This window comes from Atractosteus spatula, chromosome 7 (assembly GCF_055471065.1).
Source record: "Atractosteus spatula isolate fAtrSpa1 chromosome 7, fAtrSpa1.hap1, whole genome shotgun sequence".
Lineage (NCBI taxonomy): Eukaryota > Metazoa > Chordata > Actinopteri > Semionotiformes > Lepisosteidae > Atractosteus > Atractosteus spatula.
The window spans coordinates 58631090-58658410 of NC_142712.1; the positions used below are offsets into that span (position 1 = coordinate 58631090).

The 27321-nt window shown below is 46.3% G+C and overlaps 1 protein-coding gene across 1 annotated transcript; it reads left to right on the top strand.

Annotated features, from left to right (window-relative positions):
- Nucleotides 1-1375: 1375 nt before the first annotated feature.
- chrna7a (cholinergic receptor nicotinic alpha 7 subunit) lies at nt 1376-26688 on the top strand. Its single transcript, XM_088920983.1, has 10 exons — nt 1376-1696; nt 5523-5662; nt 7361-7405; nt 9110-9219; nt 11315-11394; nt 12443-12610; nt 17809-18003; nt 20214-20300; nt 23686-23795; nt 25403-26688. The coding sequence occupies exons 1-10, from the start codon at nt 1642-1644 to the stop codon at nt 25886-25888; spliced, it is 1476 nt and encodes a 491-aa protein (XP_088777109.1). The 5' UTR covers nt 1376-1641; the 3' UTR covers nt 25889-26688.
- Nucleotides 26689-27321: the final 633 nt, after the last annotated feature.

Genomic DNA, 27321 nt, shown 5'->3' on the forward strand with positions numbered 1-27321 from the left:
GGCTTTATTTGTAACTCTTTCCCCGATATTAAAAAAACAACATCTCACCTAAGATCCAAAATGAGGAGTTCCAAATTCGTTCAAATAAGCGATATTTGCAAATGTTATTGCATGACATGAAGATCTAATACTTGATTATTTTTGCACATCCTTACCCCTAACCTATTTCTCACAGGATTTTTAAATGAGTTGTGACAACTTCATTCTCCACTAGTCTCTACTGTTTCGCAAACACAGATACGATTTTGACTATAAACTACAAAGTAAATGAAAACAGAAATGTTATATTTGTGAATTATCTCATTTAAATCGAGATATATTAAGTGTGGATTCCAAACAGTGGTGCCGAATGGTACTAAACGCGACTTACGCAAATGGCACAAGCGTGCGTCTGTCTGAACGCGTTTCCTACAATAATCACATCTTTTCTCACCGCATGTAGTTATCAGGGGTTGAATGATTATACTCCTAAAAACCCTGGCTTGTATAGTTTTTACTTGAATTAATGTTATCTTTAACTGTATTTCACGCAGAAAAAAGGTATAAATGAACACATTTTGAAAGAAAGATTCGTTTCGTTGGTTTAACTGGACGACAAAAGTTTACAAACTCCTGCAGGACTCGCAAAGCGCCCGCGTGGTTGTGCATCAGGTATGGCTTGGATCTGCCCCTCCGAACTGCACCGACAGCACAGTCTGGCACCGACAGCCCGCCTCATCCTGCCTCACAGTCCTGCACCGATAATTCGCAATAATTAATTACTGCACTCATTTACAATATTTACACCTTTTCACCCCACAAGTCTTGACCTTTATTTCTGGAGAGAACAGCGCCTCCTGCTTGCCAATCCCGCCCATTAACAGCAGCAGCCCGGTGTAACTTGTAGGTCTCCCATCTCGGCACTGATGAAGCTCTTGCTAAGCGTCCGGCAGCGGTCGGGGCCGGTCTACCAGGGCGGGCAGGAGCTGTAATCTAGAGCATTTCTGTAGAAAAGATTTGAGATATTTTCTTACAGGACAAGAACTTTGAAAATAATGACTTATTAGAAATTTGCACTTTCGCATAAACAAAATAAAACACGATGCGCAGCGCGCTAACAGGCCACAAGAGGGCGCGCACAGACCACACACACCCTCCTGCCAGAGGACACTGGTTACATCGCCCATCAAGGACTGAGCAAGAAGTACAATAGCAAAAAAAGTAATTACAAAACAGTTCTCAATCTATCGTAACTACATTAAAGTGCTTGATATAATAAACATTGAGAATGCACTCTGTATTACGTAATGCATCTGAAATTGTATAATTCAGAACAAACACAGCCACTCCTGCGCTTTGGAGTTCAGTGCAAACCTCGGTGCGGTGGGAGCTGAGCGGGAGGCTGTCTGATCACGTTCAGACAGCACGCAGCGCGCTAATCAAGAAACTCACCGCGCCGCCGTGCAGCGCTGCGGGGATCCGGGGCTCAGAGGCGCGCCCTGCCCTCCTGCCCCGCCGGGAGCGCGCTCCTGGCTGGAGGCGAGCTCGAGGTGCGAGCCGGCGCGAGGCAGCATGCCCTGACTGACAGCCAGCACGTGTCCGCGCTCAGAGCTCGCGGGTCCGGACCGCCGTCACCAGCCGGGACGCCGACTCGCTCCGAGCATGGGGACCCGGGGCGTGCTCCTGCACCTCACCTGCCTGGCGTGCTGGCTGGACGGTAGGGCGTCGCTGCTTCATTCTTACTGTACCTCTTGCTTGCTTTCCTCATGCGAGTGCGCGTCTTATTCATAAAAATATCTGGGCTGTCGACCGCTCAAACTCTGGAGCTGCCTGGTTCTCTGGTGTGCCGATGCTCGCCCTGTCATAGCGGGGTTGTCTCTCAATGATCTCTTCAGCAAGTTTGTCTTTCGGAAGGATAAGGACTCTGTCAGAGAGTAACACTGTTAGTTTTTATCGCGCAATTCTCCGCTGTAGAAGGAGCGAGGGCTCGCGGATAAAGCGACTGTACTAAACGCACTTCTGACAGTCGGAATAAGAGCCCAGCGAGCGGAACAGTGACATGAGCTGTAAGGATTGAGTTAACAGCGCTGAGTCAGTCAGTCAGCCAATACTGGGGGCACGAATCAAAGGTGTGGCAATATCTACAGTAACTTGAAAAGCCAAGCGGTCATCTTAATATCTTTTACTTCTATTACAGTAGGAAACCTACTGTAAGCAATAAATCTACATGGAAGGGCAAGTTAACCACAGGCTTCTGGGGCTGGGAGAGCTCAGGGAATTCCAGAATCCCGTAACAGCAATCAGAGAGAGGCGATGACAGACTGTGTCTGTGAATCTCCGAGCCGCCTGGTGTCTTCTCTATCACTGGTGCAGGAATGGGAGCCAGCACAGGAACACTGGAGATGCCCTTTACAATGCCATTATGATGTACATCTTCCAGCAGGAATATGCAGGAAAATTTAAATAATAAAAATGGCTTGTCTCAGTTCCACAAAAGGGAAACAGAAGCATAGCGAGAATTAAGAGCTGAACATTTGAAAACTTGAATTTCACCGTCTAAAAATGGTGATTTACTCTCATTCAGCATTTCGGCCATTACCTGTAACTGGACTTTTCGAACAATACTTTCCGATATTAATGGGGGAAATCCCCATGCTGATAACCAGGCAAGGAATCTATCAAGGCTCAAAGTAAATCAAGATGTTTTAGACTTGCACTTCTTTCTCTAGCAGTGCTGTAGGCCTAGTAGTTACTGTAGTAACTACTGTAGTTAGCTGCAGTCTGCTACAGCTCCTCACAGAGCAGGCAGAGGCTGGGGCTGGGCTTTTGAAGGCACGGTCTCTCCTGGCTCATTCGCGCTAGTCCAGGGGCCAGAAGAGCCACTGCAGTGGCCCTGTCCAGACTGCCAGCCAGAAGCAGCAGCTCACTGCCCTGCTGCTGTGCCAGGCTGCGCCCGCCCCTGGCCACACGGAGACGCGCAGGGGCCCGGCCTGCGGAGCGGCGTGGGCTCTGAGGGCCAGCCGGCTGCGCTCACAGGCACACCGCCGCTGTCGCCTGCTCCTCTCCGTGGGCTCTGTGGTGGGTCTCACCAGCCAGCCGCGACAAGTCAATAGATCCTTCTTTATCCCCGGCCTGAGGACTGGCAGTAAACTCTTGTCCTGGTGTAGACTGAAGCAGTCAGTGTGGACAGTACGTGTTCTTCAGTAAGGGTCTCTCTCTCGCCATCTACCTGTGCAAATCCACGTGCTTTGTGAACAGATCAGTCATTTGCTCTTGTGACTCCTGGGGCCTCTCATCGTCTACAATCAGTGTCACACACACACATACACTCACACACAAACACCCACACAGGACTCATATAGACATCAGTCCATCACAGGACACACACACAGGACTCATATAGACACCAGTCCATCACAGGACACACACAGGACTCATATAGACACCAGTCCATCACAGGACACACACAGGACTCATATAGACACCAGTCCATCACAGGACACACACAGGACTCATATAGACATCAGTCCATCATAGGACACACAGAAGACTCATATAGACACCAGTCCATCACAGGACACACACAGGACTCATATAAACACCAGTCCATCACAGGACACACACATGACTCATATAGACACCAGTCCATCACAGGACACACACAGGACTCATATAGACACCAGTCCATCACAGGACACACACAGGACTCATATAGACACCAGTCCATCACAGGACACACCCACAGGACTCATATAGACACCAGTCCATCACAGGACACACACAGGACTCATATAGACACCAGTCCATCACAGGACACACCCACAGGACTCATATAGACACCAGTCCATCACAGGACACACACACAGGACTCATATAGACACCAGAGCCCACCTTGCAGTCTGTGAGTCATAATATACAGTATAGTGACTTGGACACTAAACTGTAAAAATGGCTCCGTCCTTCAGACGAGAATTAAAATTGATGTAGTGACTCTCCTTGGTCATTAAAATCACAGGGCACTCTTTGAAAGGGGTAGGGCTTTTTTACCCCAGTGTCCTGGCCAACATTCCCCCTGACCTTTACCATTCATGACCTCCCAATAATCCCCGTCTCTGAACTGGCTTCATCACTCTGCTCTCCTCCCCACTGAGAGCTGGTTTGTGGGGAGCAGACTGGTGCACTATGGCTGCACACTAGTGGTAGTGGAGGGGAGTCCCCATCACCTGTTAAGAGCTTTGCGTGGAGTGTGCAGAAAAGTGCTATATAATGTAAGTGTAATTATAAGGTTATCTAACCCTGCAGAACTGTGTTTTTGTTTACTGCGGTATCGTAAGCCTCTGAGACACTGTAGCTCATGGCAGTGGTGAATGAGCTGGAACAGTGAAGGTCAGTAGAATATTGTGATGAATGTATTGATGTACCTCTGTTGGTACCAGGCTGTATCTTCTAATACAGGGCTGTTTAACTTGTAGCCCTTACAGTTCACTGCATTACAGGACTGTTTTAACTGATAATTATCAGGGTAACTATAGCAATTAAGGAGCTGGTTTTATGAAGGTACTGTAGAGGAGCAGACTTGAAGGACCACAGGTATCGTGATGTGTGCTTTGAAGATAAATAAACACAGCGCCATTGAAATGACCAGTGATTTTGGCATAAGTAAGAAATACCCTGATCCTATAGTATTGCAAGATGCAGGAATGCCATTGATTCATGACACAGGAACGTTTTTTTACTGTAATAAATGCGTTACAAACAGGTATTATTCACAGGGACCTAAGCAGCTGTTAGCAGGTGTCCAGTTCAGTAGTTGAGTGCAGAACTGTGATCAGTAAGCCGCCGGGTCCCAGGTCTGGTCTGGTGCCTTACACCCGCTGGTCTTCATTCTAGCCCACCTTCGTTAGATAGGTGGAGCCTTCATTGATCAGAGAAGTTTCTTCCCTGGAATATTTGCATTTTGTTTCTAGTGACAAGTTTGGGATTTTATTTCACTTACAAAATACAGCAGTTAAAGCATGTGTCAGAGCTGGGAACTAACAGCTCAAACAAGACTTATTGTTATTAAGTCAATGAAGGGTTTAATGTGTAACCAGGGGCTCTGCAGGAACAATACCTCCAGCTGTGTGGGCAGCCAGACCAGAACTGGGAACCATTGCTGGAAACCACGTCTTCCCCAGTTCGGTCTGGAGTGAATTTTGCAGCAGGGCACCACTAGAGGCCGCCGGAGAGGCAATTCGATATAGAGCATGTGAGTGAAAGCAATGTCTCATTTAGAGTAGTTTATTGCCTTATGTACACGTACATTGGAATTCTTAATCGTGCTGATCTCTCGGGACATACACACTGCAACAGACAACGCCACACACTGTAGACAACAGGAACAATAAATATGATGTGGAAAAATAAATAAATATGTAGTAGTGAGACTAAAGAAAACTGGTAGACTATGTGAAAAGTGCGTAGTGCAGATGTGTATTAAGGCCCTGCAGTGAGCTGTACGGACAGGGCTAGACGATGACTCCAGTCTTCCCTTTCTCCCCCAGTCTCTCTGCAAGGGGAGTTTCAGAGGAAGCTGTACAAAGACCTGATGAAGAATTATAACCCGCTGGAGAGGCCTGTGTCCAATGACTCCCATCCCCTCACAGTGTACTTCAGCCTCAGCCTCATGCAGATCATGGATGTGGTGAGTTCATACTCATACCGGACTCACTGCAGCTTTCAGGAATATCCTGTATGTGCTGAGTCACTGGAAGGATGAAAGCAGGCGTCCTCCAGTGTCGATGAGGACACGGGGGCCCTATATCTGTGCATAATCTAACCTTTTGATTCATCTGTACTCATGAGCTATTCCACCCAAACAACGCTAATCTGTTTAAAGAGCATTAGAGATGTTCTCGCATAAAATAGGACGTTAGAGGTTTGTTTCTGCACAACCCACAGCTCCCTGAGAATTCAATAGGAGAGGCTGACAGCTGCAGCGTGATGAGAAACATGTGCTATGTTTAGGCACAAAGCATGTATATATTTCATGTTTAATCATGTTTGTATTTTATGATTACCAGGTGGAAATATATTTTTAAAACCTTAAGTAGAAGGTTAAATGCTGAAGAAAATAAAATGATGTGATGCACAAGAAATGGAGCAATATGGGAGATACTGTCACTATTTCGGATGTAGACCTGTGTCAAAACTCAGTTCAGGGAAAACTGGACACTATGTCCAGCTTCTTGTAGGAGTGTTCCTTGTAAGAAAGTAGTGAGTTATTATCTAGACATGTTTTCATCCCATTAGAAGATTGAAATCAATTTTATTTCAGTCTCATAAAGTCTATTTTATGAAATAAGTCTAATTCAACAGATTCCAGTTTCCAAAAAGCCAGTAATGACCGTTTTGAGTCTGACCCCGAGTCTGTGCCTCTTTTCCATGTGTCACCACAAGGTGGAGCTGTGGAGCTGGTACTTACAATTTAAGAGCTTTTAAAAAACCATTTTATTTCCTAGGACCCACAGCAGTATTTCTGGGCATTAAGATTGGTGTCAAACTAAGATGTACTAATTGCAAGTCTTAATGACCACAGGCCTGTGGGAGGGAGGGGTTCATTTTCAAACAGAAGTTGCCTCTGTAGTAAGAAGAAAAGCATTTGGCCTATCCTCATCATCATTTGGTTGCTAGCAGGTCATAAATCCAAGGATTTCTTCCAACCATTCCTGAAGGATCCTGAAGAACCCTCTTCAATAACAGATCCATACAGTCCTTCATATAATAAAGTTTCTTCTGATCTCTGTCCTAAATCCACTCCCTCTAAATTTCTGTGTGTCCTTGGGGCCTCTTTCCTGTATCCTGCTGGTGTTTCTGGAGGTAGGCCAGCCCACCATACAGGGAGACAGGCCAGGGAGACAGGACAGGGAGACAGGCCAGCCCGCTGGACAGGAAGACAGGACAGAGAGACAGGCCAGCATGCTGGACAGGAAGACAGGACAGGGAGACAGGACAGAGAGACAGGCCAGCTCGCTGGACAGGAAGACAGGCCAGCCTGCCTGACGTTCCGGCTTGAGATGACATAATTCAGGTGTTCAGATACTGAAACACCTCTGTGATTAATCACAAGCAGTCTCACACCATTCTTAACCTATTGATGGTTATGAACGTGAAACCAGCACTGGGAGGAATAAAGGCTGATTTCTGGAACTGCGTGTCAGAAGTGGGATGGTGTTACTGGATGATTTAGTTTAGCTGCAGCAGTGCTCAGAAAAGTGCAAAACTATCTTCTCTCTGTGTGTCATGAGGCAGTTTCTCCTCAGGTATTTTTGAGGGCTTGTGTGTTTTGTGATTCTAATGTTCTTAGCCACTGCTTTATAAAATGTTTCTTTATGTGTTACAGGATGAAAAAAATCAAGTTTTTACAACAAACATATGGTTACAGCTGGTAAGTCGTTTATTTGAAGTTCTTTCTGTGGCCAGTGGGTTGTGTCTTGCACCCTGTGCGTGAGCCCGGAGAGACCTGCGCCCTGTTACAGCCTCGGTTCTGGCCTGCAGCTGCCAGTGCCTGATCACGTGGCTTTCTGAGGTGTTTTCAAACAGTGCCGTTCTTGCAAGCTAGATTTTCTACAGCCTCATGTGGAACAGGCTTTGCAGCTATGACTGACTGGCTGGCTGGCTGGGCTCAGCTCCTCTCACTGTCGGGCTGCCTGGGCCACCGGGCTCAGCCTGTCTGGATCAGCCTCACAGGAGTCCAGTTTTCTCTCTTCACTTCTAGGATTTACATCCCTCACAGCTGAAAGCAGGCCAGGTACATTATATGAAAGTTGAAATAAAGCAACATTCTTTCAAATTTGTCTGCAATTTAGGCACTAAGACAATTATATAAATTGTTCTAATTAAACTAATTTCCCCCGGCTTTTACCAATCATGGCCTCCTAATAATCCCCATCTCTGAACTGGCGTCATCACTCTGCTCTCCTGCCCACTGAGAGCTGGTGTGTGGGGAGTGTACTGGAGCATCATCCAGGTGGGGCTGCACACTGGTGGTGGTGGAGGGGATCCCCATTACCTGTAAAGCGCTTTGCGTGGAGTGTCCAGAAAAGTGCTATATAAGTGTAAGGAATTATTATTATATGTAAGTTATATAAAAATATATAAATATATTTTTCCTCAACCATTGTTCTTCAGTGGTTTACAGCCAGTATAGCTACATTACACCCTGTGGAACTGAGAAGCTTCACGCTGAGAGCTGGAAGTGATGTATACCACGACACAAACTCCTGACAGCCAAAGTGCTCACACTGTAGCTTAGTGAATAAATTAGCAGACCCCGATCAAACATGCTTCAGAAAAAACACTTATGGTAGATAATTTACATCATCTTCTACACGTTATACACGTTATAACTGTGGTCTTTAATCACCTCAACCTGTGGTCTCCCAGGGGCAGCATTGCCACTTGTTTCTAAATATTAAGGTCAATGATGAGTTAATTAATGAAAGCAATATACAGTAATCAATATATTGTATCCTCCAATGATCAGTATAGAAATAAGTACAAGTTGTAAACTGAGCATCAAAAGAAATGTCTCACCTATAACCTCAGCAAATGAGAGCTGATAGTGGAGAAGGGGGCTAGTCCTCTCTCTGGCTTGTGGAATGATCCCGACTGGGCAGAAATCAGGGCTTCAATAACACATTGACTCAGCAAACAGCTTTAAAGCTATCTAAAATTCTGTCTGGAAAATTAAAGTTATCGACGTGATGACATACTGTCAATCATAATCTCTGAGAAAGCAGAAGAAAAGCAAAGCCGTCACATAAACTCATGCATGCAGAAAATAAAATACCATCTCGGCAGCTGATTACTTCTTCACAGATTGGTTCTCTTAATATGATTGACAGGCAGTGAGGAGATTCATGGATACAGACCTAGAGTCCTTACAGATCTGTAGTTGATATGACAGTCCACAACTTGCAAAAATGGCTACAAGACTTTCAAGCTCGACAGTTTTTGGCGGTACCTGACTGAACGCCTGGTTTGCCAACATCTGCATGGACAGGGTCGTCCATCATGGGAGAAAACCTCGCTTCATGCCAGATAATTGATGGAATTCCTGACAACTCATCTATTTTCCTTCTCATTCCAGTACTGGAATGACTTCTACCTTCAGTGGAATGCTTCTGACTATCCAGGGGTGAAGAACGTTAGGTTCCCTGATGAGCAGATATGGAAGCCAGATGTTCTCCTCTATAATAGGTAGGTTACTTCCCTTAGTTAGATTTATTGAAAGATGAATCAATATGTCTTCTTTCAGTCCTCCTTATATCCACCAAGGGGACACAAAATAAAAAACCCAGCTGTGAGGTGTTTTGAAACCTTCCCAGAATTGGCTGCCAGAGGAATGTAATAGAGCAGATAGTTAATAGCTTGATCGCATACCTGTTGCTGCAGAAAGTGTCTACTGAAGGCACAAGAGGCCAGGCACTCCAAGAGCAGATCAGAATGCCTGGTTCACAGCAACTGCTACCCCTCCTTCATGCACTGTCCTGGGTCTAGAACAGAGAGCCACACTGTCCTGGGTCTAGAACACATGTGAGAGAACTAGGACAATGAGAACCCCACATGGTGTTTTTAGGATGTAGTGGGTCAGAGCAGGCCACATGTAGGATTTGGTAGAAACGACAAGGTGCCTAGATTTTTGGGGGTGCTGGGTTTTAATTTTCAACAAAAATAAAGGAGAATGATCTATATTCTGTTTTGATCTATCTATTCTACAACTAAATCACATTGAAGAGTCACATTGAAGGATAATTTAGAATTGTTGCATCTAGAAGGCAGGAAATTCAATTAGAGAAAATCTTTATTAGATATGTCCCGGGGCTGAAGCATAAAACAGTCTGGACTGGAAGGCTGAAGAGTTAGTGAAGAGGTTAGATAATCGGGCAAAACACAAAGAAAAGCAAAAGGACCAAGAAGGCAAATCCATACGTTATACATATGTTCCAATGCACAGATCGAAAATAAAAGACAAGCTGGAGGAGATTCATGGATCAATTAGCTACTAACAACCACTGGGACCAAATGGGCCAGAGGGCCTCTTCTCATGTCTAACCTTTCTTGAGTTCCTGTGCATAAAGTGAAGTGATTGTAAAGGTAAATGACTGCCTTCTTACTCAACTTGTCAGAGACCCAACAAGGGAAAATCCCTGCACCGATCTGATCTTTCCAAGTATTCAGAACAGAGTGCAAAGACAGAGAATAACTAAAATAATTCATCCATGGTACAATCCTTTTAAAGTGAAATTCAAAACTTGACAGGCAGAGTGGTTTATGGATTTAGAGAAGCAGACTTTGAGGGAAAGAGAGAGTATGAGATAAACAGATTAAGATAAATTAGATATGACATCTGGAAAGAGTGGATGGCTCTGTTTCAAAAACACATTTACTACAGAGCCAGACCAAATCCATACCAAAAATAAACAAGTCTAGGTCAAAGAAAACAATGGACGAAATCATATAACATAGCGATAAATATTAGGAAAAAGAAACAAGGCTTTGTACAATCTTTAAATAGATCAAGAGAAAGCCAAAAACAAGAATACAGTTACAGGCATAAATCGGAACTACACTGGAATTAGATTTAAGTAGAAGAGAGAGAGGAATAAACACTGCAAAACTAATAAAAATAATCTGGAGTCTAGTTCTACCTACAACAACAACAAATTAGATATCAAAATGAATTATACGACATGAAAATAGAATAGTATATATATATTCTTAATCTCATTTTGACCATTTTTCAAAAGTGGAAAATATAAACATTAAATTTATCATAGACATAATATTGATTATTTCTATTTCCTATGTGCTGGCCTGTAAAAAGTTCTGTACAGTTTGAAAAACTAAAAATATAGAAGAGTGCATGGCAAATACATTTAAATGGGTCTGTGTCATTTGGCTTGATTTAATTTATGTGTTATGGGTAATGGACTTTAGGGAAGACGAACGTGGATATTATCCAGTCACCTGGAGCGATTCATTTAATTTTCTCCCCTAGGGATGGATAATGTGGCTGACTTTATTTTCTGATGAATACGAAACAGCTGAAGCTGCCCTTTTCCACATTCAGCAATTTGCAGCTCAGTGCACACCCTTACATAAACATTTTATTGACACTTAAGTAAGTGTTATTTATTTTGTGGTCCAACAAATGTAAAGATTTATAGCGCTTTAACCAAAGCAGTAACGGTCATTATTTAAACAGCTCTCTCATGTTTTCCATTTAATCTGCCATTCTGAACTTTATTGGGAAATAAAACATTGACACTAACAGCTGATATGTTCCTCGCAGTGCTGATGAGAGATTTGATGCAACCTTTCACACCAATGTGCTTGTGAATTCCACAGGATACTGCCAGTACATCCCACCAGGTAAATCGAAGAAAATCGAAGCCCCATTCCTCCCAATCATTACTTGCAGGAGAGGAAGGTCACAGGGTCTTGTAAGAACAGGACATGTGTCAAGTTTTTAATAAGGAAACTTCAGTGAACAAACATATCACCCTAGATTTGTTAAGGATTTTCCATCTGATTTCTATGCATAACAAATGAGCCGCAGAAATTTAAGCTGAGTAATGTTTTTAATTATGATATTTAAAAAATTAGAAGGTGACATGACAAATACCTTTTCTTGTAGAAATTAGTGCATATATTTTAAAAGTATAAAAGCAGTGAAATAACATGAATACTAAATTCATCTGATGTTCAACAACAGTTTGTTGTAATTTTTCTAACTTATTTGACGGCAAGCATTATGTACATTATTTTATTATCCGATTGTATTGAGAAGTGCTTAAAATTTTAATTAATGCAGGAAAAGAAAAAAGATACAACCATACACACCTGTATTGCTATGAGTACAATTGAAGGTGGCCTATCTGTGAGACAAGTCCAGAGAATCTGCACAATCATTTTCACACTGTAGTGGCAACAGTGCAAAACATGCCAGCATGGAGTAAGCTGTGCAGCACAATAACTATAGCTTGAGAAGCAGAGATACTGCAGGAGACCTGAGTCTCAATGTGAGGACATGAAAGGAAGACCTGACAATCATCTGCATGATACAGAACTGTGTGGGAAAAAAAGGACATGACCCAGGGAGTGTGTGTAGAGACAGAACTATAGAGGACCTGGGACAGAGCCCTGGGGAACACCTGTGGAGAGAAAGTAAGGAGCAGTGAGCAAACTTCACCAGGAGTTCTGATATATGCAATCGGCAAAGCAGGAGAAGAGCCAAGCCTGAGTATTACCTGAAATGCAAGTGTTGATGGGAGAATAGCAGGGAGATCAAGAAGGGGTCAGACAGAGAGAGCCTGTGCTGAGGGAGGAGAATCAGAAACAGGCAGTAGAAAAGGAGAGTGTTGAGCAGCAGCCAAACTGGAGTCAGTCTCTTCCTACTGTATTTTTCTCTCCTTTCTAGGAATCTTCAAGAGCACCTGTTACATAGACGTAAGATGGTTTCCCTTTGATGTGCAAAGGTGTGATCTCAAGTTTGGCTCCTGGACCTATGGTGGCTGGTCCCTTGATTTACAGATGCTGGAAGCTGACACATCTGAATATATTCCCAATGGAGAATGGGACCTCGTGGGTAAGGCCACAAAACAAATACGTGTTATATTTAGGGGGACATGAAGTTGACCAGTTCTATCTATGTACCATTAAAGTTTTCATTTATATGTGTTGTCTTTAATTGTTAACAAAATGCAAAATTGACTATATTCTGGGACATTTGGGGACAGCAGTCCCTTATTTACTGTATATAAACTTACGTGAAATGGACAGTGGCTCCTTTGCCAAAGCCAAGACACTTCCCACCTGTGCATGTTTTTACAGTCCATTTTCATGCTCTTACAGTCCACTCTCATGTTTTTACAGTCCACTCTCTCATGCTCTTACAGTCTGCTCTCAGCTGCTCTTACAGTCCACTCTCTCGTGCTCTTACAGTCCACTCTCAGCTGCTCTTACAGTCCACTCTCTCGTGCTCTTACAGTCCGCTCTCATGTTTTTACAGTCCGCTCTCAGCTGCTCTTACAGTCCGCTCTCAGCTGCTCTTACAGTCCGCTCTCAGCTGCTCTTACAGTCCGCTCTCTCGTGCTCTTACAGTCTGCTCTCTTGCTCTTACGGTCCACTCTCTCGTGCTCTTACGGTCCACTCTCTCGTGCTCTTACGGTCAAGTCTCTCGTGCTCTTACGGTCCAGTCTCTCGTGCTCTTATGGTCAAGTCTCTCGTGCTCTTACAGTCCGCTCTCATGTTTTTACAGTCCACTCTCTCATGCTCTTACAGTCCGCTCTCAGCTGCTCTTACAGTCCACTCTCTCGTGCTCTTACAGTCCACTCTCAGCTGCTCTTACAGTCCGCTCTCTCGTGCTCTTACAGTCCGCTCTCATGTTTTTACAGTCCACTCTCTCTTGCTCTTACAGTCCGCTCTCTCTTGCTCTTACGGTCCGCTCTCTCGTGCTCTTACGGTCCGCTCTCTCGTGCTCTTACGGTCCAGTCTCTCGTGCTCTTACGGTCCAGTCTCTCGTGCTCTTACAGTCAGCTCTTGTGCTCTTACAGTCCACTCTCAATTGCTCTTATGGTCCACTCTCTCGTGCTCTTACGGTCCAGTCTCTCGTGCTCTTACGGTCCACTCTCTCGTGCTCTTACAGTCAGCTCTTGTGCTCTTACAGTCCACTCTCAATTGCTCTTATGGTCCACTCTCTCGTGCTCTTACGGTCCAGTCTCTCGTGCTCTTACGGTCCAGTCTCTCGTGCTCTTACGGTCCAGTCTCTTGTGCTCTTACAGTCAGCTCTTGTGCTCTTACAGTCCACTCTAAACTGCTCTTACGGTCCACTCTCTCGTGCTCTTACGGTCCACTCTCTCGTGCTCTTACGGTCAGCTCTTGTGCTCTTACGGTCAGCTCTTAGCTGCTCTTACAGTCCACTCTCAGCTGCTCTTACAGTCCGCTCCCTCGTGCTCTTACAGTCCGCTCTCTCGTGCTCTTACAGTCCACTCTCATGTTTTTACGGTCCACTCTCTCATGCTCTTACGGTCCACTCTCAGCTGCTCTTACGGTCCGCTCTCTTGTGCTCTTACGGTCCAGTCTCTCTTGCTCTTACGGTCAAGTCTCTCGTGCTCTTACGGTCAAGTCTCTCGTGCTCTTACAGTCAAGTCTCTCTTGCTCTTACAGTCCGCTCTCAGCTGCTCTTACAGTCCGCTCTTAGCTGCTCTTACAGTCCACTCTCAGCTGCTCTTACAGTCCACTCTCAGCTGCTCTTACAGTCCGCTCCCTCGTGCTCTTACAGTCCACTCTCTCGTGCTCTTACAGTCCACTCTCAGCTGCTCTTACAGTCCACTCGTGCTCTTATAGTCCACTCTCATGTTTTTACAGTCCACTCTCTCTTGCTCTTACAGTCCGCTCTCTCTTGCTCTTACGGTCCGCTCTCTCGTGCTCTTACGGTCCGCTCTCTCGTGCTCTTACGGTCCGCTCTCTCGTGCTCTTACGGTCCAGTCTCTCGTGCTCTTACGGTCCACTCTCTCGTGCTCTTACAGTCAGCTCTTGTGCTCTTACAGTCCACTCTCAATTGCTCTTATGGTCCACTCTCTCGTGCTCTTACGGTCCAGTCTCTCGTGCTCTTACGGTCCACTCTCTCGTGCTCTTACGGTCAGCTCTTGTGCTCTTACAGTCCACTCTCAATTGCTCTTATGGTCCAGTCTCTCGTGCTCTTACGGTCCAGTCTCTCGTGCTCTTACGGTCCAGTCTCTCGTGCTCTTACAGTCAGCTCTTGTGCTCTTACAGTCCACTCTAAACTGCTCTTACGGTCCACTCTCTCGTGCTCTTACGGTCCACTCTCTCGTGCTCTTACGGTCAGCTCTTGTGCTCTTACGGTCAGCTCTTAGCTGCTCTTACAGTCCACTCTCAGCTGCTCTTACAGTCCGCTCCCTCGTGCTCTTACAGTCCGCTCTCTCGTGCTCTTACAGTCCGCTCTCTCGTGCTCTTACAGTCCACTCTCATGTTTTTACGGTCCACTCTCTCATGCTCTTACGGTCCACTCTCAGCTGCTCTTACGGTCCGCTCTCTTGTGCTCTTACGGTCCAGTCTCTCTTGCTCTTACGGTCAAGTCTCTCGTGCTCTTACGGTCAAGTCTCTCGTGCTCTTACAGTCAAGTCTCTCTTGCTCTTACAGTCCGCTCTCAGCTGCTCTTACAGTCCGCTCTTAGCTGCTCTTACAGTCCACTCTCAGCTGCTCTTACAGTCCACTCTCAGCTGCTCTTACAGTCCGCTCCCTCGTGCTCTTACAGTCCACTCTCTCGTGCTCTTACAGTCCGCTCTCAGCTGCTCTTACAGTCCACTCGTGCTCTTATAGTCCACTCTCATGTTTTTACAGTCCACTCTCTCATGCTCTTACGGTCCACTCTCAGCTGCTCTTACGGTCCGCTCTCTTGTGCTCTTACGGTCCGCTCTCTTGTGCTCTTATGGTCTGCTCTCTCGTGCTCTTACGGTCCGCTCTCTCGTGCTCTTACGGTCCGCTCTCTCGTGCTCTTACGGTCAAGTCTCTCGTGCTCTTACGGTCAAGTCTCTCTTGCTCTTACAGTCAGCTCTCGTGCTCTTACGGTCCACTCTCTCGTGCTCTTACGGTCCACTCTCTCGTGCTCTTACGGTCCACTCTCTCGTGCTCTTACGGTCCACTCTCGTGCTCTTACGGTCCACTCTCTCGTGCTCTTACGGTCCACTCTCTCGTGCTCTTACAGTCAGCTCTCGTGCTCTTACAGTCAGCTCTCGTGCTCTTACAGTCCGCTCTCAGCTGCTCTTACAGTCCGCTCTCAGCTGCTCTTACAGTCCACTATCAGCTGCTCTTACGGTCCACTCTCTCGTGCTCTTACGGTCCACTCTCTCGTGCTCTTACGGTCCACTCTCTCGTTCTTTTACGGTCCGCTCTCTCGTGCTCTTACGGTCCGCTCTCTCGTGCTCTTACGGTCCGCTCTCTCGTGCTCTTACGGTCCAGTCTCTCTTGCTCTTACAGTCAGCTCTCGTGCTCTTACGGTCCGCTCTCTCGTGCTCTTACGGTCCGCTCTCTCGTGCTCTTACGGTCCAGTCTCTCGTGCTCTTACGGTCCAGTCTCTCGTGGTCTTACGGTCAAGTCTCTCGTGCTCTTACAGTCCGCTCTCTCTTGCTCTTACGGTCCGCTCTCTCTTGCTCTTACGGTCCGCTCTCTCTTGCTCTTACGGTCAAGTCTCTCGTGCTCTTACGGTCAAGTCTCTCTTGCTCTTACAGTCCGCTCTCAGCTGCTCTTACAGTCCGCTCTCAGCTGCTCTTACAGTCCGCTCTTGTGCTCTTACAGTCCGCTCTTAGCTGCTCTTACAGTCCACTCTCAGCTGCTCTTACAGTCAGCTCTCGTGCTCTTACGGTCCACTCTCAACTGCTCTTACGGTCCACTCTCAACTGCTCTTACGGTCCACTCTCTCGTGCTCTTACGGTCCACTCTCTCGTGCTCTTACGGTCCACTCTCTCGTGCTCTTACGGTCCACTCTCTCGTGCTCTTACGGTCCACTCTCTCGTGCTCTTACGGTCCACTCTCGTGCTCTTACGGTCCACTCTCTCGTGCTCTTACGGTCCACTCTCTCGTGCTCTTACAGTCAGCTCTCGTGCTCTTACAGTCAGCTCTCGTGCTCTTACAGTCAGCTCTCGTGCTCTTACAGTCCGCTCTCAGCTGCTCTTACAGTCCGCTCTCAGCTGCTCTTACAGTCCACTATCAGCTGCTCTTACAGTCCACTCTCTCGTGCTCTTACGGTCCACTCTCTCGTGCTCTTACGGTCCACTCTCTCGTTCTTTTACGGTCCGCTCTCTCGTGCTCTTACGGTCCGCTCTCTCGTGCTCTTACGGTCCGCTCTCTCGTGCTCTTACGGTCCAGTCTCTCTTGCTCTTACAGTCAGCTCTCGTGCTCTTACGGTCCGCTCTCTCGTGCTCTTACGGTCCAGTCTCTCGTGGTCTTACGGTCAAGTCTCTCGTGGTCTTACGGTCAAGTCTCTCGTGCTCTTACAGTCCGCTCTCTCTTGCTCTTACGGTCCGCTCTCTCTTGCTCTTACGGTCCGCTCTCTCTTGCTCTTACGGTCAAGTCTCTCGTGCTCTTACGGTCAAGTCTCTCGTGCTCTTACGGTCAAGTCTCTCTTGCTCTTACAGTCCGCTCTCAGCTGCTCTTACAGTCCGCTCTCAGCTGCTCTTACAGTCCGCTCTTGTGCTCTTACAGTCCGCTCTTAGCTGCTCTTACAGTCCACTCTCAGCTGCTCTTACAGTCAGCTCTCGTGCTCTTACGGTCCACTCTCAACTGCTCTTACGGTCCACTCTCAACTGCTCTTACGGTCCACTCTCTCGTGCTCTTACGGTCCACTCTCTCGTGCTCTTACGGTCAAGTCTCTCTTGCTCTTACGGTCAACTCTCGTGCTCTTACGGTCCACTCTCTCGTGCTCTTACAGTCCGCTCTCAGCTGCTCTTACAGTCCACTCTCTCGTGCTCTTACAGTCCACTCTCTCGTGCTCTTACAGCCCACTCTCTCGTGCTCTTACAGCCCACTCTCAGCTGCTCTTACGGTCCACTCTCAGCTGCTCTTACGGTCCACTCTCTTGTTCTTTTACGGTCCGCTCTCTCGTGCTCTTACGGTCCAGTCTCTCGTGCTCTTACGGTCCGCTCTCTCGTGCTCTTACGGTCCGCTCTCTCGTGCTCTTACAGTCCACTCTCTAGTGCTCTTACAGTCCACTCTCGTGCCTTTGTGGTCATGTAGCGCAGTCATTGCAATGTCTTTGAACCGCAGGTGTGCAGGGGCGCCGGAATGAGAGGTTCTACGAGTGCTGCGAGGAGCCGTACCCAGACGTGACGTTCACAGTGGTCATGCGCCGGCGCACTCTGTACTACGGCCTGAACCTGCTCATCCCCTGTGTCCTTATCTCCACACTGGCTCTGCTGGTCTTCCTGCTGCCTGCAGACTCGGGGGAAAAGATCTCACTGGGTGAGCTGCTGGAGCACACCGGCTGCTGCCTCATAAGTGAAAAATTTCAAACTCCTAGCTGACTTCTTAAGGAGGTCAGTGAGTGGTAACACTTATGAGGATAGATTAAATGGATGGTATCTAAACATTCCTTAAAATAAATCTAAACACATAGCAATAGCAGCTAAAATGGAATTATGACATGCGGGGGGTAGACTCCTTGTTGTATGGGCACACGTTTGATTTACAAAGCGAGTCAACCTGTTATATCTGCATAAGAGAGAGTGAAACTCTGCTGTATACAGTAACAGAACAGTCATCTTTTGTGTCCTTTCACAGGCACAAGCTTCCCACTGGGATTAAATTATTTTACCTGGAACTGAAAAGGCTCAATTTCTGATTTTCACCCATTGAAAATGAAAATATGTCAACACTAATTGTCCTTACCACGTTGCATTATGTTACATAACTGTATAGTATATTAGCCATCTGCCTGTACTGTATATGGTATTATCTGGAGTTTTTCAGTTATTATCGTATTGAGCTACGTATGCGTAAACAGTGCATATACATGAGCAGGCTAGTGATTTGCAACTCCAGTTACTAAAATAATTAAGCATTATAGATCTAATCTAAAATGCCTCATCACATTGCCGTGCTTAAACATTTTCTAGTCTGATTAATTCAGGGTGAAAAATGTTGATTTCAAATACAGCAAGCACAATCATTAATACAGTATTGTATTCAAATGTAGTTTTTCAGTGTAAACCCCACAAAATAGGCACCTTTACAATTATGTGAATAATTTTGTTGCATGTGAATTGCAACCATAAAATTGCAATCCGGCTAAAACAAAAATAATATTTCCTACCTTTAATAAATACATTGTTCTAAAACATTCTGCTCAGTAGTACAGTTGCCGTCAAATCTATTCAACTTTACTTGCTCAAACCAGTTGCTTTTGTTAGCATCTCTTCGGTCCCACCTCTGGCACAGTACAGCTTCTGCCCAGAGGCTCGGCGCTGACTAGAGGAGAGGTGCGACCCCAGTGACGTCCCCCAGAGCCAGCCCCACCTCCGGCATGGCTGCAGCTCTCCTGGCCGCAGTCAGCCAGTGCACGACCCAGGCCCTCACGTGCTACACAAGTGTCTCAGAGCACAGGGAGAGGTGCAGTGATTCAGGGGCTCCTTCCCTCTCTATTTCCTTAGATCTAATCTGTCTACAGGAAGGCTGTGACTGAAACTAGCATCATCCCAAAGTGTTCGGGACGAAACGCCTTGTTTGGCCCAGAGGGTACAGGCGGTGCTCACTGCTCTCAGTTATTACAGCTTCTTTGTAAAATGTTCTTGGCATTTATCACTGTGAGTGCTTGCAGCTGCAGGGACTCTCTTGCACTGGTCTACTGAGAGCTGTGTGAAGTCAGAGAGCAGCCTTCCCAGACCATACAGACCTGCAGGAATCTGCAACTGCAAGAACACGATCGATGGATTTGTTCAGATTTGATCATTTCTCCAAGGAAGATGGCCCAAGATTTCTCAGTACAATTACTGTACGTGTTTGAGAGCTATACCCGTTGCTGCCTTTTATGAGGATATACTGTACTTGTTGCACTTGGGAAGGACTGAACTGCTGCACAAGTTCCAGGTTTAATAGCTGACCCCGGTCCAGGAGTAAATGGATTTGTGTAAAGACCAGGCGTGTTGTGTTGTGTGTGCTGTCTCTACACACGCAAAACAGCTCAAACTCTAAGCAAGAGCAATGCAGCCTGAATGTAAAGATGTACGTGGTACGCACGTCTGGGTATGTTATGAGGTTTAATTTGATTTTAATACAAGGTATTAGAGAATATGATACAAAGACAAAACTATGGAAACGTCTTGAAAAGGGCAGAGACGTGGTTGGCGTCTTCCTCGGTGTAGGAAAGCAACAAACACCGATAGGCGGAGGGGGCAGTTTTTCATCATTAAAGAAGTAAATAATAAATGGGAAGAGTTAATTTAACTGATGGAAATGCAGTACGATGTAAATAAAAAATAACCTCCTCTTGGCAGTAGAAACGTTAATTTCATGTTATGTTTTAAATTCTGTTTCACTTTCTTATGCCAAGAAAAAGCTTAATTACTTCTTTCTGGGTAATTTAGTACATGCATCTGCACAAGACTAATGGACCAAATGCTCGTAATGGTTGAATTGGCGTAGTTAATGTGTGGTTTACGGCCTTCTTGCTGCAGGGATCACAGTTTTGCTGTCGCTCACTGTCTTCATGCTGCTGGTTGCAGAGATTATGCCTGCAACATCAGACTCTGTTCCTTTAATAGGTAAGCTTTTAATATCCAAGAACATTTATAATCATTTCACTGAATGCTATTGCGATATCTACACTAAACTTTAATGCAGTACCTCAGATGATTTTACCAGACTGTTTCAAGATGGCAAGTTAGGAACTCTAATCTCATACATTCTGTATGCTTAAAGACCATGTGAAACTGAAAGTCTGGCTGTGGGAGCCGGTTTCTTGTCTCAGATAGATATTCAGTGATTCCCCTTTTCCACGGAAGCTGTGGAGGAGGAGGTGGCTCTGCTCCATGAACGCAGCAACACACTCGTGTTAGACAGAAAATAAATGTCACAAATTATAAGTCATTCTGAATGGCAGTTTTCCTATATTAATGTACTCTTTAAAGGGCTGAGTACAAATCAACTACAACACTAAACATGTCAAAGAATGGAAGAGGCAGATTTATTTTCTCTTACCACCACCCCTCCCACCTTTGATAGACAACTTTACTTATGTTCTCTCTCTTTTTTTTAATTCTCTCAAAAATTGTCTTACAATATTGTTGTGTCCCTTGGTGCTATTCAAGTAAGCCCCTAATGGGCCCCATGTTCCCTGAGGACACACTGAGAGCAGAGTACTGTTCTCACAGGCAACAGTTCCTACATCAGCAGATCTCTGAGAACACACTGATAGCAGAGTACTGAGACACTGACAGGCAGCAGATCCTACATCAGCAGGTCCCTGAGAACACACTGAGAGCAGAGTACTGAGACACTGACAGGCAGCAGTCCGTAAATCAGCAGCTCCCGGTGAACACACTGAGAACAGAGTACTGAGACACTGACAGGCAGCAGATCCTACATCAGCAGGTCCCTGAGAACACACTGAGAGCAGAGTACTGAGACACTGACAGGCAGCAGATCCTACATCAGCAGGTCCCTGAGAACACACTGAGAGCAGAGTACTGAGACACTGACAGGCAGCAGATCCTACATCAGAAGGTCCCTGAGAACACACTGAGAGCAGAGTACTGAGACACTGACAGGCAGCAGTCCGTAAATCAGCAGCTCCCGGTGAACACACTGAGAACAGAGTACTGAGACACTGACAGGCAGCAGATCCTACATCAGCAGGTCCCTGAGAACACACTGAGAGCAGAGTACTGAGACACTGACAGGCAGCAGATCCTACATCAGCAGGTCCCTGAGAACACACTGATAGCAGAGTACTGAGACACTGACAGGCAGCAGATCCTACATCAGCAGATCTCTGAGAACACACTGAGAGCAGAGTACTGAGACACTGACAGGCAGCAGTCCGTAAATCAGCAGCTCCCGGTGAACACACTGAGAACAGAGTACTGAGACACTGACAGGCAGCAGATCCTACATCAGCAGGTCCCTGAGAACACACTGAGAGCAGAGTACTGAGACACTGACAGGCAGCAGATCCTACATCAGCAGGTCCCTGAGAACACACTGAGAGCAGAGTACTGAGACACTGACAGGCAGCAGATCCTACATCAGAAGGTCCCTGAGAACACACTGAGAGCAGAGTACTGAGACACTGACAGGCAGCAGTCCGTAAATCAGCAGCTCCCGGTGAACACACTGAGAACAGAGTACTGAGACACTGACAGGCAGCAGATCCTACATCAGCAGGTCCCTGAGAACACACTGAGAGCAGAGTACTGAGACACTGACAGGCAGCAGTCCGTAAATCAGCAGCTCCTGGTGAACACACTGAGAACAGAGTACTGAGACACTGACAGGCAGCAGATCCTACATCAGCAGGTCCCTGAGAACACACTGAGAGCAGAGTACTGAGACACTGACAGGCAGCAGATCCTACATCAGCAGGTCCCTGAGAACACACTGAGAACAGAGTACTGAGACACTGACAGGCAGCAGATCCTACATCAGCAGGTCCCTGAGAACACACTGAGAGCAGAGTACTGAGACACTGACAGGCAGCAGATCCTACATCAGCAGGTCCCTGAGAACACACTGAGAGCAGAGTACTGAGACACTGACAGGCAGCAGATCCTACATCAGAAGGTCCCTGAGAACACACTGAGAGCAGAGTACTGAGACACTGACAGGCAGCAGTCCGTAAATCAGCAGCTCCCGGTGAACACACTGAGAACAGAGTACTGAGACACTGACAGGCAGCAGATCCTACATCAGCAGGTCCCTGAGAACACACTGAGAGCAGAGTACTGAGACACTGACAGGCAGCAGATCCTACATCAGCAGGTCCCTGAGAACACACTGAGAGCAGAGTACTGAGACACTGACAGGCAGCAGATCCTACATCAGAAGGTCCCTGAGAACACACTGAGAGCAGAGTACTGAGACACTGACAGGCAGCAGATCCTACATCAGCAGGTCCCTGAGAACACACTGAGAGCAGAGTACTGAGACACTGACAGGCAGCAGTCCGTAAATCAGCAGCTCCCGGTGAACACACTGAGAACAGAGTACTGAGACACTGACAGGCAGCAGTTCCTACATCACATCAGCAGGTCCCTGAGAGCAGAGTACCGAGACACACACAGGCAGCAAGCCCCTGAGAACATGCTGAGAACAGGTGTCAAACTGCAGCTTTGTGACATGATCCTCAGTCCTTGCCGCAGCTGATGGCACATTTAATTATGATTATGAATTTAATCAGAAAATGTTTTTATTCCAGCTGACCTATGTTTTGCCACATGTGCCGTTGCTGGCAAGAGAGAGATCTTGTCTAACTGGAGGTGTTTGTTTTGTGTACTGTGTGCCAAATCATGAATATCACTGCCAGAGACCCAGAACAGCCTGTTGTTCACATACCACCAACAACGCAGTCTTCCTCAGACAGCTGGAAAACTGATATTCAAAGAGGATGGCAAATCAATTCAGCAGCAGAAATACATTCCTTACCCATGTTATACTACATGTGAAATACCTACATAACTTAATGGGGATATCAGTAAAAAGAGAGAGTCTGTGACACAAAGCACAACAGAAGGGACTTTGCAGATTCTGTAAAGTGTTTTATGTGATTTTCAACGATTAGGTCATTAAAAATCCCAGGGCGTTTCTCGAAAAGAATAGGGGTGTAACCCCGGCGTCCTGGCCAAATTTCCCATTGGCCCTTACCAATCATGGCCTCCTAATAATCCCCATCTATGAACTGGCTTCATTACTCTGCTCTCCTCCCCACTGAGAGCTGGTGTGTGGTGAGCATTCTGGCGCACTATGGCTGCCGTCGCATCATCCAGGTGGGGCTGCACATTGGTGGGTGTTCAGGGGATCCCCATTACCTGTAAAGCGCTTTGAGTGGAGTGTCCAGAAAAGCGCTATATAAGTGTAAGCAATTATTACTATTATTATTATAACTGTACTCTGTTCATTTCACCTCTGAACAAACCCTTTTCTCTCTTGCAGCTCAGTATTTTGCGAGCACAATGATCATTGTCGGACTGTCTGTGATTGTCACTGTCTGGGTCTTACAATTCCATCACCATGACCCTGATGGAGGCAAGATGCCAAACTGGGTAAGAATGTGGAATGCTCATGGCGTTTCTGTAAGGAGTGACGCACTGCGGTTCAAACATATTGCAGTTCAAACACCGATCATGGATGATGTAACAACAACATCAGGCACAAGACCAAACAGGTGGGGAGTCGAGCTGTGAGGCTGCAGTGGTGACTGCCAGACCACCTTTCTGCCAGGACTGAGCTTTTTCACTGGGGCGCTTTGCATAGTTACTCAACAGTAAAACCTAAAATCCTTCAAACCTCTGGCTAGTGCTCCACCGAGAACACAAACAGCAGCGAACACATAACCCACATGCAGTGGAAGCACACACACCAGCACACATGGGGAATATCACATTCGTGAGTGACCATCATTTCTCTTCTGCTGTCTTATTCATACTGGGCAATAATACTGTATATAAAAAACCTTGCTGCACATCCCCTTTACAAGTGATATTTTAATACTACTTTAATATTAAAAAGAAATAAGCAGAGCACATTTAACCCCAATGTTACTTCCAACCGTCCCTACATTGCTTGCTGTCTCTACATTCTGCAAACAGAATCTAGGGACAAAGAAAATGCTAGAAATATATTTTTTGCCAGGAGAATTATTTGCCATGTTTAGTGAGTTTATATGCTGAAGAAGTTCGAGCAGGGAGCTGCATCAGCACATGTGGGCTGCAGAGAAACAGGTAAAGGTTTATTAAGGGTTATCCTTTTATGCTGAAAGGAAAAGAAAAGAGAATATTTCAGCTGTGGAATTTTCATAATATGCTTTTATAGGCTAGCATCTTTTTTAACTGATAATGACACTGAGAAAAGCTGACCAGTTTTACTAACATGATTAACTATTACACTAGATTAAATCTAGGGTTATATCTTAATCCCGTTGCACTGGAATTTAAAATACAATCTATCTTTATTTAAAATGAAACAAGGGTTATAGTTTCTTAAATGCAAAATTTAAAAATCACCCAGTAGCACCGGAAATCTTAAACCAAAGTTACTAATTAATTGTGGTAAAACTGGCACATACTGGAAGCAGAGTAATGTCAGGTGAACTGAGCTACAGGAAGAAGTGGAGTCTATTAAATATTCACTGCGACAGAGACGTCTGCAGGTGGTACACCTTTTCAGAAGAGCTTGGTCATTTTCAATGAAAGATTTTATGTTCCTTTGTTTTCACAACAGTCGGAAACTTCTGTCAGGTGGGTTAAGAATTCTAAGAAGGCTGCTGGTTTCTTCACAAGCCATCTGTAATTAGTCCCATTTGGGTAATTAATGTAATTTAAATGCATAAACTGAGTACTGAAGTTTCATCTATAATAACTCCAGAAAACTGTAAACTCATTATTCATCTAGAATTAGCTTCTTAATCTTAAAATGTACTAATCCTAATTTTCACTGAGCAGTATAACTGTGATGGCGCCATTCCCCAGATTACATTATGTTCGTGCAGTGGTTTTATCTGACCAGATGGCTCTACCTGTCTGTGCAGCCCTGGCTCCCAGGGGCTGGCTGCTGGGAGAACTGTTCGATTTCTGTGGCCTCGCTCCCTTCTCGCTCTCATGTATTAAATGAAGGACAGGCTGGAAAAGAAACCTCGGTGTGTCCCCCACAGACACGCACCATCCTGCTGAACTGGTGCGCCTGGTTCCTGCGCATGAGGCGGCCGGGGGAGGAGAAGGTCCGGTCGGCTTGTCACCACTCCCAGCAGCGCGGCAGCGTCTGCAGCGTGGAGCTCGGCGCCAATGGTGGCCTGGTGTACCTGGGCACCCGCGGGCTGGAGGGCGCGCGCTATGGCGCCGCAGCGGAGCCGGGGCTGGGCGTGGCCGAAGAGGACCTGCTCCTGCCCGGCGCTCACGGCGCCTCCGAGTGCGGCGTGGAGCACGAGCTGGCCAAGATCCTGGAGGAGGTGCGCTACATCTCCGGGCGGTTCCGGGTTCAGGACGAGGACGAGTCCATCTGCAGCGAGTGGAAGTTTGCGGCCTCTGTGATTGACCGTCTGTGCCTCGTGGCCTTCTCTGTATTCACCATCCTCTGCACCATTGGCATCCTGATGTCGGCGCCTAACTTCGTCGAGGCGGTCTCGAAGGACTTCACCTGAGGGCCGTGCAGCACCTGACACGACTGCGTCCACACAGACCCGCCCCACGTGTCTCAATAAATATCGCAAACTGCTCATTCGTGTTTGTTTGGCTCTTTAGACCAGCTGTTTTCTTCTCAATACTGCAATATCTCATTGCAGGTTCTGCAGTGGTTTCCTCGACTAAGATGCATCCCAGCAGTCAGTGTTTAAGTTATGATCACAGTGTAATTAGATTTCAAGACTTTGAGCAGTGTGTTTGCCCACCAGCAGTGGAGTCATCTAGTAAGAGGCACAATTTAATTTAGGGATCTTCTACTTTTGAGTGTTTCACCCCTACAGCACCATTAACTGCAACCCCATATATAGGTGATGAAACTGGAGAACCAGTTTCTGAATGCAAACAGGACCTCATCCAATGCACTCATTGGAAGTGCAGACTGCGCCATACAGCTTAAACATCACGGCTGTGAGGGGTTATATCAGGGCTGCACAGCGCACAGCGTGCGACTTTTCCATTTCAGTAATCTGGTACAACCAGCTCCTTGTAGTGGAAGGACGGTCTGTGAGGAGACTAACAGTAGACCTGCCACTAGAGGCCAGTAACACTCTCCATTATGTGTAAATAGACACATATTGTTGAATTAATTAGATAATTGGCAAAGGCTTTGGAAGTCACATTCTCACAGGGGTGTTATCAGTGGAATGTGTGGTATATAAAGAGTTTAGTTGGTGGTTGGGAAACAACAGCCTGGGGGAGGCTCTGAGGGGGGTGTTTTGGTTGTAGAACAGAGAAGATCTGTGTAATAAAGCCTCTTGGAATTTCTGCAGTGTCCATTGTGAGTTTTTATGTGTTCAGATCCCTTGAAACATGTAATGGTGGGGGTCTATAGCATTGCTATATAGATTATGCTCCTTTCAATTCAGTAATTAAGGAGCTGGTTGTTACTAAATCTAGTAATGGAGTAGTCAGGAAGGGCTATGGGTCGAGAAGGTCTGTGTTGTGAGCTGACTACATGGGAGTGGAGCAGTGGCACTTTGGCTAAGGATCTGTGCCTGTGGCTGGAAGGTCGCTGGTTCAAATCCCGTGGCCAACAGAGGAATCCTACTCCGTTGGGTCCCTGAGCAAGGCCCTTAACCCCAGCTGCACCAGGGGCGCTGAACAATGGCTGACCCTGCGCTCTGACCCCAATCTTCTCTCCCTGTCTGTGTCTCATGGAGAACAAGCTGGGGTATGCGAAAAGATGAGTTCCTAATGCGAGAAATTGTATATGGCTAATAAAGTGATCTTATCTTATCGTGGGATGGTCAGGCTGAGAAACGCATAAGCCCACACCGAGCTGGCCGAGAATACGTGGCTTCCTGTGAACTGGTTACCCTGGTGACTGTTGCCTAGGTGCCTGTGCCTGTGGTCTTGCAGTGTCGTCTTGGAGACTCAGATCTTTCCTTTTGGT